The sequence below is a fragment of the Acartia tonsa genome, chromosome 1 (assembly GCF_053477335.1).
Source record: "Acartia tonsa isolate MP-2025a chromosome 1, ASM5347733v1, whole genome shotgun sequence".
Classification (NCBI taxonomy): Eukaryota; Metazoa; Arthropoda; class Copepoda; order Calanoida; family Acartiidae; genus Acartia; species Acartia tonsa.
Genome location: NC_137260.1, coordinates 30,887,043 through 30,901,481, shown reverse-complemented (window position 1 = coordinate 30,901,481; position 14,439 = coordinate 30,887,043). Strand labels below are relative to the sequence as shown.

Here is a 14,439-nt window from a genome sequence, read left to right as displayed (position 1 = left end):
ATATTTCTTTTATTCACTTTATTTCTTATTTTTTTTATTAGTAACGAAGCTACTATATTGTTCTAAATGTCCATCCGTCCGTTAGACACGAAGCTGGAAAAACGTAATTCTCGGCTCCTATTTAAAATAGAAGGCTAGACTTCTTGACAAGATTCCCATTATTATGGAGCATATTACATCCATGACGATCTGGCTGCTTTTTAGTATAATTGTCTTATATTTATTCACTTTTTCCTCCATATCTTTGGTGTTTTTGGTCTGATTTTCAAAATTTTTGTAAAACTAAATTTCTCATCGTTCTTTTTTTTGTGTCTGTAGCTGAAAGGACAAATAACATTTTTTTCTTTTTCCTATATTTTTTCATGTCTTTGTTGTTTTTGACCTATTTTGTTATTGGTTAATAGTATTAAAATTAAATTTCCCATTGTTCCACCTGATTTTTGTATCTATATAGGAAAGGACAAGTAGCTTTACTTTTTTTTTACATTTTTTTACAATTGTGGTGTTTTGGGTCCGATTCTGGACTTTCTGGATAGTTAAAAAAGCTTCGCCACTGTTGGACTTTATTGTCCCTAGTTATTTTTTCACCTATAAAAAAATTTAAGTAGCACTTCTATTTTAGTAACCTATAGATACAAAAGATTGAGGCACTGGCACGTTTAAGAGATATTTAAAATAAAACGGGTATTAAAAATTTATTTTTAAAATATTTATTATTTCATGAATCACATATATGAATGTTGAATCAGTCCGAAGCATCACTATTATTATGAATTATTTTAGGATCATCTTTGCAGTTATGATAGGCAGAATATAGCTCTAGTGCTTCACCCTAAGATAGACAGATAGATAGATAGATAGATAGATAGATAGATAGATAGATAGATAGATAGATAGATAGATAGATAGATAGATAGATAGATAGATAGATAGATAGATAGATAGATAGATAGATAGATAGATAGATAGATAGATAGATAGATAGATAGATAGATAGATAGATAGATAGATAGATAGATAGATAGATAGATAGATAGATAGATAGATAGATAGATAGATAGATAGATAGATAGATAGATAGATAGATAGATAGATAGATAGATAGATAGATAGATAGATAGATAGATAGATAGATAGATAGATAGATAGATAGATAGATAGATAGATAGATAGATAGATAGATAGATAGATAGATAGATAGATAGATAGATAGATAGATAGATAGATAGATAGATAGATAGATAGATAGATAGATAGATAGATAGATAGATAGATAGATAGATAGATAGATAGATTTTTTTAAATTTACCTTAGACAATTGGTTAAGATATGTTTGAAAGTTAAACCCGCAGGGTAAATCATAAAATAGCTCAGGTTTCTTAAAACCCATCTGAGTGAACAAATCCTAAATTAAACAAGGATAACAACATGATTAGAAGCAAAGCACGAAAATAATGGACAAAGGGTGTTTAAAGAGCAAATGTCCAGTGGTCATAAAAAAGATGTGTAGGTAAAGAAAATAGAGAATGATAGGATAAAATTGAAAATAAGAATATATAAATGTTTTATGTAGCATGGCCGACAGACTGGCTTTTTAAACAAAAGTTGTATTTTATTATATATAAGGTCGATTTTTTTAAATTGTGAGATTTAAACTATTCTGAAACAAGTGAAAATCTGAAATGACTTGCACGATTCTTAGGATCAATTACCTGATCTCCAACAGAACCCATGAAAGCATATTCTTCTTTTAGTCTAGCATAACTTTCTTCATTAATTTGAGACTTAAAACTTTCTGATGCTCTCATCTTGGCCAGGTCATAGATAACTACTCCAGTGTTATATCCCTGAAATAATGAAGTAGGATGAAATAAAAACTTGCACGGTCATAAGATAAATAAATATGGTTTTCTTTCCCACTTCTCCTCTTATCTCAATCATTTGCATGACACCATATGGCTGATTTTTGAGACACTATGTCCCGCTACCAGTAGAACCAAAGACAGTCATCCTGTTACTTTTATATAACAATTACACTTTAAACAATGATTACATTTTTAAAAAATCATAAAATTAAATTCTGATTGTCAATTACATCATACCTGTTTTGTACCAGGAGTGGTGATATCTGAATCTGGATATTTAACTCTGTGTGGCTTTGACAACATATGATAATGTGGAGTTAGCTCAGCACCTACACCTATTACCTCACTTTACACAATAAAATATAATTAAAATTGAGGGTTATTTTAGACAATTGACGATAAATTTAAACAAAAACAAAAACTTCTGTAAATTGAAATTATTGATAGAATAGTTTTAACACTGAAGATATGAACAATCCAATCAAGATTTTATAAAAGTGAAAGTTTTTAAGCAAAGTAATATGAGAATGAACTAACATTAAAGAATCGTATTACAGACAATTTTACAGAAATTAATACAATTTTGCTATCGACTGTGTTACTTAAGTCAAAGCTACATTATAATTTATGATAATTATTTATAGCTTCGTATTATAGACAGCTTTCCGCAGATATTAAAATAAAAATTATTAGATTAAAACCAGTTTAGTTAGTTCCTTGGGGCAAAACTGTAAAAATTTCTTTTTATATTATTCTAATCAAAGAATGAATACTTGATTATTGTGATAATGATGTTATTAAATTTACAATAAATTACCTGTCCGCCATAAGTTTTCTTTGCTCGGCTAATTCAGATAGATCAATCCTGTTCAAAAAAATTATATAAAAATTAAGAAATATGAAACTAATAGGGTGAAAAATAAAATTCACAAAAATAAATGAATTAGGAAGAATTTGGGGAAGGTTGATTTATTTCATTACCTTAAATCTAAGTCAACATCCAGCATAAGAATATATTGTAAAGATTCAGGAAAAACCTCGGGGTAGAATGGTGCTATGTAAAACAAATCCTACAGGAAATCATTTGTTATTCCAAACATAAAAAAAAAGTGTTAAAATCAAATGGAAAAAGTTAGATAAGATATATTTATTGAGTTGCAACGCATCTATAAAAATTCAAATTATTTGATGTACTGTACATGAATCTAAGTAAATTGGATGTAAAAAAAAACTTTTTTAAATGTGTAATATTTAACCATTTTTTATTCATCTTTATAAACATTTTTAGCATGTCAATCTTTTTTGTAGATTGAAATCATAACAAGAAACAACCGTAGTAATTGGAATACTAATAAGCATATAATTGCTACCTTTTGATATTTATCAAACAACAAACGAACTTGTCTTCCATCTGGCAACGTCTTAAAACAAGGGCAATTATGTATATAAGCAGCGAAGCTAAAAAAGCAGTTTTAGTTTATCATCTTTATCTATAAGTAGAAGGATGCCAGTCCGTCCGTCACAATGAGTATTAATAATGTTCTAACTACTTGACCGATTGGGTTCTGTTATTTAGGAATGCCTCTATAGGCTATACAATGATGTGATGATATTATAAGGTGCCCTCCCTCAGTATTTTTCTATTTAAATAAATCATCAAATGTGACATTTATATAGCATATTTTTCTATATTTTTAAAACATTGAGAAATATCTGTTATTTCCGTCACCTTGAAATTGTAGCTACTATAAAATTATAACTTACCTCAATTCTGGAAGGTTCTGTGAAGCCATAATACTTCATCATCGTATCTTTATATCAAACATTCATTAACTATTGTTTAAGCAGTACAATTTTATGGGGAAAAATCGAGTATATCCCCTTTCTTTTTCAGCATCGTTCCTTTTCCTTTTGAAATTTAATTTGCAAGGTTGTTTTTGTAACATGGCTTGATTAATCACCATCACCTAGCAACGACAGAACAAATGACAAGTAACAAATGTTTAAAATTCCTATTTGGTTTCTATAATTTCTGGAAAAGTGGCCAAGATCCACAAATTCTACTCGGAGCGACCTATAAAACATTAACTTTACTTCTTGAATGTCTACAATCTTCAGTTCCTAAAAGTTTTCTTGCTCGTCCGTCTGTTTCAAAAATGTTTGCAACACTTAAAAGGTAATTGTTATTGCTTTTACTGTTTATTATTCAAAATCGCCAAAAAGTTTAGTAATTTAGCCTAAGAAATGAGATGGGGTATCTCCAAAAACGCCATCGAAAAAGAAAGTACTAATAAAAACGCCACGGTAACATCAATTTGAATGACATATATTTTATATGACGTACGTTATATATAAACATTTAATATAAAATCTTACTTTGGAACTTGTTTTACCTTGGAAATATCCATTCCGGATCAATAATGTCCTGGAAACTGTGAATCTCTGATCCCATTCCCATACGTCCAGCAAATATTGTCCTAAAAATAATTTTCCAGCATGGCTTGAAAACCGATTAATATCCACTGAATTAGAACCGTTTATTAGCAAGACTGAAAATCATGCATCATATTGTATATAGATTTACAATATGAAATACAAAATAAAAATCACTAAAATACTAGTTTTGTTAGCCCCTTCGGGTTGTGTTATAATTACTATTATAAAACACTTAAAATTTAAATATATAAGAGGTTGCATGTTTATAATAAGAAAAATAATAATAGTTCTTATGCTTAATGCTTAATGCGTATCTTAATCTTGCTAAAATTTAGATTATCAAGTAAAAGAACATTATGTAAATATAAGATAGTTAAATGGTAAGAAAACTATACAGACAGGAATACAGTATGTGTGAATTTCAATAAAGCCACTAAACTGGCGGATTCACAAAAGCATTTAGGGACTCGTACTGTGAAGCGAGAGGAAGGAGGAAAAAAATAAGACTTAAACTTAAAATCAAAAAGACTTGAACCATTCCCGAATCTATCTGAAGTTTCAATGAAGTAGAGGGCTCAATCGATTCAGTGGTACACAGGACAAATAAAACCTTTACTTCTGAATAAAAAAGAAATTTACTCACTTTCCCATCTGATTTATAAGCGTTCTTTTGATATGAGGTATAGTAGCTGTATCAGTAAGAAAAACTAGATGGATGCTAGATCCTCTACTACCATACAGAAAACTCTTACAGAATAACTAAAACATATTTAACATTTTAATTATTGTTTTTATTTCATAAATATATAACAATAATCTCTTTTCCAAAAAAATTTTAGAAGTATGTCAAATCTAATACATCAATCAAAATACATATTTTTCTTAAACGGTGAATTCGTATTTCTATTGAAATAGAATAATAAAATGTTATACAATAATATTGAAAAAAATTTTTTTAAAATAATTCAATGTGGAGTTGAAACAACAATAATGATGGGAAAGTTGAGGCAGATTATGTCCGGCTGGACATAGACAAGTTATAAAGTAGGTGCTTAAAAAAAGCAAGACTTACCTTAAATTTCTTTCCTAACTTTGTGTCTTCAAATTTCCTATCTTCTGATAAAGACAAGTTGGCTAATATCATTCCTAATTAAAATTTTAATTAGCTAAAGTTATATTGCTGATATTGCAGGAGATTAGCATATCGGATGGTGTCTAAAATGGTGCAAAAAATGGGGACTAATTTCAAATTGTTTTGGCGTGTGACGTCATACCCCCATCTCTTTTGTAGGGGGTTTCTTTCCTCCTTCCCTTTTCTTTCCCCTCACTTGTGACGTAAATAAACAGCCCCGTCAAATCAATTTGAAATTTGTCCCCATTTTTTGCACCATTTTAGACAGCATCGCATATCGTTTAAAAGATCTGAAAATTAAAAACCATTCCGTCATTGAAAATAAAAGTCCATCCCATAGTAGCTTTGTTTTTTTTGGTCGTGTCATTCGAAAAGTAAAAAGGTGGTGTAATATTCTAAACACAAAAATGTATGTATAATATGATGTGTCAATAACTGCTTCAAAAGATTTTTTTACATCCTTAAATAGATTACAAATAGACGCTCCTCCCCCCCCCCCATCCTCCTTCCCCTCAAGTGCCACGAAATGCCTAGGGGTGATGGAGAAACACGTTGATTGTATCAAGAATGATTGATACTTTTACACAACAAAAAATTTGAAAATCAGACTATAAACACCCAAGATATGGGGAAATCAGTAAAATGTTGAAAGTGGCCAAAAGCAGTCGGAAAGCTTTAAATATGCTCCATTATGCAGGGAATGTTGTCAAGAAAACTTTTAGGTCTACCTTTATTAATAATTTACAAATCTCATGTCGTCTCCAAAAGCGCTACGAACTAACTGACGAACAGATATAATTAATTATGGAGCAGCTTCGCTACAAAAAAATGTCTTACCAACATGTATATAATTATCTCCGGTATATTTGAGCTGTAAAGGTTGAATTAATTGATCAGAAAATACCTGTAATCACATAATTCTATCATTCGGTCTTTTCCCTCAAAGTACCTTGTTTAGCACTGGCACTCCCCCCCCCCTTATTTAAAGAAAATACAAGAAATAAGAGGGGATAGTTTAGGTTGGATTAAGTTAGGTTAGCCAAGAAGGCCCCTCGCGAACTGGTAAGGCAACCACCCCCCCCCCCCCCTATTTTCAATGTATTTTAAAAATCATAAAAGGGTTTTATACAATTGACATAGATTTTTTTCAGTGATCTCCTTCCCCTCCAATCTCAAGTGCCCCAAAGGTCTCAAGGGTTGTAGCCGCTAGTAGAATTAGAAAGTAAGAATTGATAACCTCTGAATAAGCATCTAAATTTGGGGTTTCACTGCTCGATGTTGGAATTATTATTAGAACAACTAACCAAGTTGAACAAAAAACCTTAAAAAGAATACATCTATCAAAAAGAATTAGTATATATTTTATGATGAATTTGTACATATTTGTTTTGTTTGTGAATAACAGACCAAGCCAAGTGGTAACCAAAAAATACAGCTGACTATCTCAAATAGCAGAGAAGTAATTTACATATTTCCCTTCGGACAGACGGAAGACATAGAGTAGTTTCGCAAGGTTTTTAAACGTGTGAAATATAAAATCAAATATGATGATGGGTTCTCATTTAATGTCAACATATATTTTTACTAAATTGTCAAAAACAGATCACAGTTAATGAGTTTTAATGTCATTTGAAAAGAAACATTAATTTTTCTAACATTTGAAAGTTATTAAAATGGTTTTAAATCCAAAAGCAAATTTATCATTTGAATTTGACTGTATAAAAATCATATTTTTTTTGAGGATACAGCCATTATCATCTAAGCGGATTTCCTATTTAATATTACCCTTTTAAAGCAAAGCTTTTCCATAACTAGGGTTGATCCGTCCGTCCGTCGATTTCAAACTTTGCATGGTGATTCCTGTAGTAGTCAGGTAGAATTGAGAAAGCGTAGCAACTCTATAATCATTAGATTAGATTAGATTAGATTAGATTTATTATTCTTGGGTGTACATACATAGAAAAAAAAAAAAACAAAATAATAAATGAATTAAATGAATATTATATACATTTATATATACAGTCAAATTTTATTGATATGGTTAATTTATAAAAAAAATTTCTTCCCAAATGGCAGTTTCCTAAAAACTAGGAAGTATGCAGTAATGTGTATTCACACATTGTTTTCATACAGGCCATATAGATAAGACAAATAAATAGAAAAAAGATAATAAGCAATAAATAAAATCATATTGGAGAGGAAAGAATGATATTAGGAAGGATTGATTAGGGCATACAAGTCTCACACCATTATTGCAATAATAGAAATTTTAAAAAAACATTTCAACAAATAGATTTTGATTGATTTATCAGATTTCAAACAATATTGAAAAGAAATACAATTTTATCTACATTCTTGACATAATGGGTTGTTACACACTAAAGTTAAGCTTGATAACAAAGATTCTTTTAGATTTTTTATAAATTTTTTTCTTGATTGATTGTGGGTTAATAAATCATTATTACAATGGTTATTCCATAATTCTTGAAAATGATACTTAGGAAATCTTTCAATAGATTTAAACTTCGGTTTTTTAACATCAAACATATTAGAGTTTCTAAGATTTCTGGTATGTAATTGATTACGGCGAAGCCATGTACCTTGAAAGGAACTTGGTAGCTTACTGTTTATAAAATCATACATAAATAATAATTTCAAATAATTAGCTGATTCATGTAAAGGAAGGACATTCATTTTTTTAAATAAAGGCATTGTGTGTGAGATGTGTTTCTTACTAAAAACAATTCTTATTGCCTTTTTTTGCATTTTAATTAATGGTTCCATAGTAGATTTAAGACCACAACTCCAGGCAGGTAAACAGTAAAGTAAATGACTATTTATAAGTGAGTGAAAAAGCATTTTTTTGCTATCTAAATTCAGTATATGTTTAGCTCTATTTATAAGAAATAAGGAACTAGAAATCTTTTTACGTAAATGTTCTACATGATATTTAAAATTTAAAGAAGGATCTATAAATACACCTAGGAATTTGATTGCAGGAATATTGCTACTTGAATTGACATAATTTAAAATTTTTATTTTCTCAGGATCAAACTCATTTTCATTGTTAAAGTTTAGCTTAATATTAAGAGCATTCCAATCAATAGTATTTTCATTTTTATTAAATATCATGATTTTAGTTTTATCAGGATTTAAGCTCATTTGATTACTCCTAAACCAATCGGATATCTTTTTAAGTTCATTGTTTAATTTCAGTTTAATCTCTGTAAAGTTTTTACCAGAAATTAAAAAATTACTGTCATCAGCAAATAATAGGGTAAATAAATCAGTACAGTTTTTAAGATCATTTATGTAGATTAAAAATAGAATTGGTCCTAAAATAGAGCCCTGTGGGACACCTCTATCTATGTTCAGCTTTCTTGAGTCAGTATTGTTTACATGTACAAATTGCTGTCTATTACTTAAATAATTTTTAAACCATTCAAGTTCAACGCCATTAATGCCAATTTTTGACAACTTTTTAATTAAAATAGAGTGTGGAATTGTATCAAAACATTTTGCAAGATCACAGAAGACTCCAATTACAGTTTTATTATCGTTTTTTGCTTCAGCTATATAATTTAAGAGGTGTATCACAGGGTGTATTGTAGACTTTTTTGATTGAAATCCATACTGATGTTCAAAAATGATATTATTTCTAATCAAATAGCACGACAGTTGTTGATAAATGACTTTTTCTAAAACTTTTGAGAAAATAGCTAATAAACTTATTGGCCTATAATTTGATGGATCAGCTTTTTCATTAGAATTATTCCCTTTTAACTTAAAAATAGGTATAACTTTTGCAATTTTTAATTCAGAAGGTATTTTTCCAGTTAAAATAGTTTGGTTAATGACATGAGAGAGAGGAAGGGCAATGACAGAAATTATTTTCTTTAAAAAAGAATTTGACAGGCCAAAAATGTCCATGCTTTGTTTATTTCCCATTTTTTTAACAATATCTGTGACTATATTTGGGTTTATTGTATGCATTTTAAAACTGGAATTATAATTAGGTATATAGTTACCAGAATGTCCGTACGTAAATTTTAAACATGTTGATTTAAACTTTTTTAACAACAAATTTTTATGTGATAAAATTATCCGATTGATCTAATTTTTGAAATATCAGATCAATCTATAATCAAGTCCTAAAAATGTAAGTAAGTCCTTAAACAATATCCTGTATTTACGTAATTTTTTTTAAAAACAAATTTACTTTCTATTTGTTATGATTTTTACACATTTATATTCTGAATTATTCAGTTATTACACTCTACAATTGTTAATGTTCGTTTGTCCTAATGTTTCAGAGCTTCGCTTTTATGGATGTTGTCATCCTTGTTTCTTGTTTCATTGTTTCTGTTTGGATGACTTTTTTGGCATTATTATTTTTCATGAAATATTTATAATTGTTCTCTTTCATAACAAACTAAAATATTACATAAAATAACACATTTCTTTAGAGACTGGGACAAATTGAACCACTAGCAATTCTAACTTTTTGATTTCGTGGAACAAAAACTTAGACGCTTACTACATCCATGTCATTTACAGGTTGCTTGGTTTCGAAGGCTAACACTCAATTATTACAAAGAATTAGAAAATAATAAACAGACATGCAAAGCTGAGTGAGAAAAGAATGTCTTTATTGGGCAAAGCTTTGCACATCCATGGTTTCATTATTATAAAAACTTTAAAAGAAGAAGATATTTTTTTTAAATTTTGTATTTGCTCATTTAGATTTGTTACCCAATACTCGTTAGTTACGGTGCCAACCAGGAAAAATATGATGAATAAGAAAAATTAAACACATCAAAAAACTTTTTTTAAACTTATCAAGTAAAATAATATTGTCAAATTAAGTTTCAAAAATGTCTAAAGCATTCACTTTAAATTTTAAAATTGAAAAAGAAAAATTTTATTTATTTTAGATGACAGAAAATCGAGGAAATTCTTTTTTTTAATCAAAGCTTTACTGTAACTTCTTTCGTGAATGACGCTACATCAGTACCTGAATGACAGTCGAACAAAAACTACTTTAGACTAAACCGTAGTTGGTGATTTTAAAATAGAAATTACATTTGGAGCGAAGATACTCCACAATTGAATCGCCCAAGTATGATTCTCTTGAATTTTGTGTACTTTGCTTTTATTTAAACTAAAAGCCCTTATAATGATAAAATAATTAAACTAGCATTATATAATATAGTCTTGCTCTAGCCCCAATATCTAAATCTAACCAAAAATTTTGAAAGGAGGTATTTTCTTGTCCCCATATTTAATTTTAAATAAAAAAGATTGGCGATAAGTATTTTTCTGCCATCGAAGATTGATAAACTCTTGGAAATTCTAATTTAAGCCTTTTTTGTAATCTTAGCGGACAAACAGACATACATTCAGCTATCTTATAATTTCTTTTGTTTTCAATATTTCCATTCCTTTAAAAAAGTTACCTTATTAATGTACTTCATTTTTTTTCACAAGAATTTTTCTATTCTAATTCATTCTATTTTCTGAAAATGATATTCATATATATGTATTAATAATCAATATTGTTACAAGTGTTTTTACAATAAAATACATTTTTATAATCTGATGTAGATAAATGATTTATGAAGAAAGCAAATTGAAATGGGTTATTCTAGAGGGAATATCTCCCACCCCCCCCCCCTTCACCCTCCCTCTACAAATAGCTTAATATCATTCAATCAAAAAAGTATAAAAGATATTAGCAAACAAAAACAGAAATAAACATTTTATTACTGTAGTATTTGGAAAAGATGGTTATTTGTTGTGCATGGTGTGTCTATTGATAAATCAATGTATTTCGTGACAGAACCACTCAGAGCAGATTTTACTAAGATGTTAGGCCAGCATAAAAGGCATAAGGCAACCCCGAAAAAAAATTTACATTAGTGATCCTAAGGAATGAGATAATTTGCGAAATTTGTAGAAAAGTTGTGACACTGTTAATTTGTACGGCTCAAGGATCATTGGATAAACTTATCTTAAAATCAAAGTCTCTATAAGAACCTGTTTTTGACAGTGCTTTACAAAAAAACACAAAATAAAATTTCACGTATAAAATTATTCTTTAGTTGCTATATCCCTAATGTTTATGATATAAGGTCATTAGGCAAAGATCATGCATCATACATATTTATGCATTTTATCTTCCATATTATGCATAATCATATTCATCGTAGAAAAGGAATTAAAATCATGTTTATAAATAGAATAAAAGTATAGCTTAACCTTACCCACTTACCCTTACCGACAAACACACTGTGCTTCCCAGAAAAAGAAGAAAACAAGATATTTATGAATAATTTTTGTTTATAATAAGTGGGTCATACTATATAAGTAATACTGAAAATAACTGGAAAGAGATAATAACCTCATTCCTTTTTTTTAGACAAACTTCATCGGATGGATAAGTTAAAAATTCATTTTCTTCTTATTTTTGGGGGGTTAAGAATTAGCTTTCCCTTGCCCTCTGTAATTTTCTATGATCTACATATATAGATAAAATGATCTACTTTGTACTTAGATTTCATGATTTCCATGAAGGATAAAGATTAATCAAATAATTTCATGCAAAGTACAGATCAATAAAGTTTATCACTGTCAAGGTCTCAATAGTAACTGTACACAGAAACTTTCAGCGATTTTGATTTATATATACATTATACATGTTTAAAAGCCCTGAATTCTTCCCAAAGTTATCATTTAAGTTCTAAAGTTTATCATTAGGTTCGTCAGTTTAAAACAATCGTGCATTCATTGTTTTCCTTGGAAAACTTTTTAAAAGAGGTATTAATTAAACATTCACTAATGTTTCAAAATCTATCGTTAGAAAAGTTTTAAATTAGAAAGTGATTATCATATAAACAAAGATGACAACATCCATAAAAGCGAAGCACTTAAACGGTAGGACAAACGGACATTAACACGTGTATAGTGTCAGAACTGAATAATCAGTCGAAGCAAAATTATAAGTAAATGTACCAAAAATCAGACCAATCGGATAACTAGATCACCTAAAAATTTGTTGTTAAATAAGGATGAGAACATCCATAAAAGCGAAGCTCTGAAACGGTAGGACAAACAGACATTAAAACTTGTATAGTGTCAGAACTGTATAATCAAAATATAAATGAATAAGAGTGAAAGCAAAATTGTGAGTAAATTTGTTGAAACACTTCTTGATACAGAATAATGTTTATGGACATACTTACATTTTTTAGGACTCGATTATAGCGTTGCTTTGCTTATAATATTGTACTTTGATGTCCCAGGAATTTGTATACCAAAAATCAGAACAATTTGATAATTAGATCACATAAAAATTTGTTGTTGAAAAGTAAAAAAATAACATGTTTAAAATGGACGTAGGGACATTCTGGGATGCTGTGAGTATTGGTGCAAAAATGGGGACATGATTCCAGTGACGTAATATTTTTCTTTCCCGAAAAAGGGAAGGGGGGAAGAAAAAAAGAGCTGGGAGAAAAGGGGGTTTTCCCCATCTCTTTTGAAGAGATTTTCTTCCCCCCTTCCCTTTTTCGGGAAAGAAAAATATGACGTCACTGGAATCATGTCCCCATTTTTTGCACCAATACTCACAGCATCACATTCTGGTAATGATTATAGAATTGCTACGCTTTCTAAACTGTAAATAACTACTACAGAAATCACCAATACCATGCAAAGTTTGAAATCGATAGGACAATTCTAACAAGCCAAAATTAACGAAAAAAGCTATCCGTCTCGAATGACCCTAATTATAGAAAAGCTTCGCTTTTAAAAAGTAGAAAAATCAACATGTTCAAAATGGATGAAAGGACATTCTGGTAATGTTAAAGAGTTGTATACTACTACAGGAATCACCATGCAAAGTTTGAAATCGATAGGACAATTCTAACATGCCTAAATTAACGAAAAAAGCTATCCGTCTCGGACGGACGGACGGACGTACGGACCGACCTAAATTATAGAAAAGCTTCGCTTTTAAAAAGGAAAACTTAGTTTAATACAGTTTGTACTTTTGAATAAAACAAAATTACCACATTTAAAAGGCCCTTTCTTTTACTTTCAGTTTTTCTTATTCCCTCTGTAGGTTAGAATCGATCAAATTTAACTATGTATTAAAGTATGTATTTATTGTCATGAAGGATCTTTGGTTCATGTGGACAGTCATGGTATAGTGGGTATATCTTCTCTGTTTCAACCTGAAATATAAACAGAGTGTTAAAAAAGGGAGTGGGGACAAAACACCTAATTTAAAAATGCCTAACTAAAAACACCTAAGTTTAAAAATACCTAATGTTAAAAATACCTACGTTAAAAACACCTAATTTAAAAACACCTAATTTATAAATGCCTAATTTAAAAACGCCTAACTAAAAATGCCTAACTTTAAATACCTTATTTTAAAAATGTCTAATTTTAAAAACGCCTAATTTAAAAAAAACCTAATTCTAAACTATCTAAACGCCTAATTTAGAAATGCCTAATTTCAAAATATCTAATTTTTTCAGGGTTCGGAAGCCGCGCTATCAGCCGCGCGGCTGCGGCTGCGGCTGAATCCTAATTTGCGGCTGCGGCTGCGGCTGATGTGGCTGAGGCTTATAGTTATGGAAGTGGCTGAGAGTGGCTGAGGCTTAGTGCGGCTGAGAGTGGCTGCGGCTGAATGCGGCTGAGGCTTAATAAGAATTGGGGTGGCTGAGGCTTACAGTGGCTGAATTGGAATTTTGTGGCTGAGGCTTCGAGCAGCTGAGGCTTACAGTGGCTGAGGGTGGCTGAGGCTTACAGTGGCTGAAGGATTTGTGGCTGAGGCTGCGGCTTACTGAAAGCCGCGCAGCTCATAGCGGCTGCGGCTTACAGTGGCTGATTGGAAAATTAAGCCGCGCGGCTGAGTGAGGCTGAGGCTGAGAGTGGCTGATAACATAATTAAGCCTCGCGGCTGATTCTGAGGCTGCGGCTTACTGAAAGCCGTGCGGCTGA

The 14,439-nt window shown here is 30.1% G+C and overlaps 2 protein-coding genes across 2 annotated transcripts in view; both read right to left on the bottom strand.

Annotated features, from left to right (window-relative positions):
* Positions 1-680: 680 nt before the first annotated feature.
* LOC145329326 (uncharacterized) lies at positions 681-10,952 on the bottom strand. Its single transcript, XM_080173389.1, has 15 exons — positions 10,890-10,952; positions 6,671-6,754; positions 6,271-6,337; positions 5,374-5,447; positions 4,945-5,060; positions 4,259-4,342; positions 3,880-3,939; positions 3,630-3,678; positions 3,236-3,286; positions 2,847-2,935; positions 2,683-2,730; positions 2,103-2,211; positions 1,713-1,847; positions 1,310-1,405; positions 681-832 (listed from the first exon to the last, which is right to left on the bottom strand). Exons 1-15 carry the CDS (start codon positions 10,905-10,907, stop codon positions 746-748), a joined length of 1,167 nt encoding a protein of 388 aa, XP_080029515.1. The 5' UTR covers positions 10,908-10,952; the 3' UTR covers positions 681-745.
* The window catches only part of LOC145329336 (uncharacterized), a 22,503-nt gene continuing 18,981 nt past the window's right edge, over positions 10,918-14,439 (bottom strand). Inside the window, exon 16 of the mRNA XM_080173401.1 lies at positions 10,918-13,664. Within this exon, the coding sequence (XP_080029527.1) occupies positions 13,581-13,664 (84 nt within the window). The 3' untranslated portion in view covers positions 10,918-13,580. The remainder of the gene's footprint in view (positions 13,665-14,439) is intronic.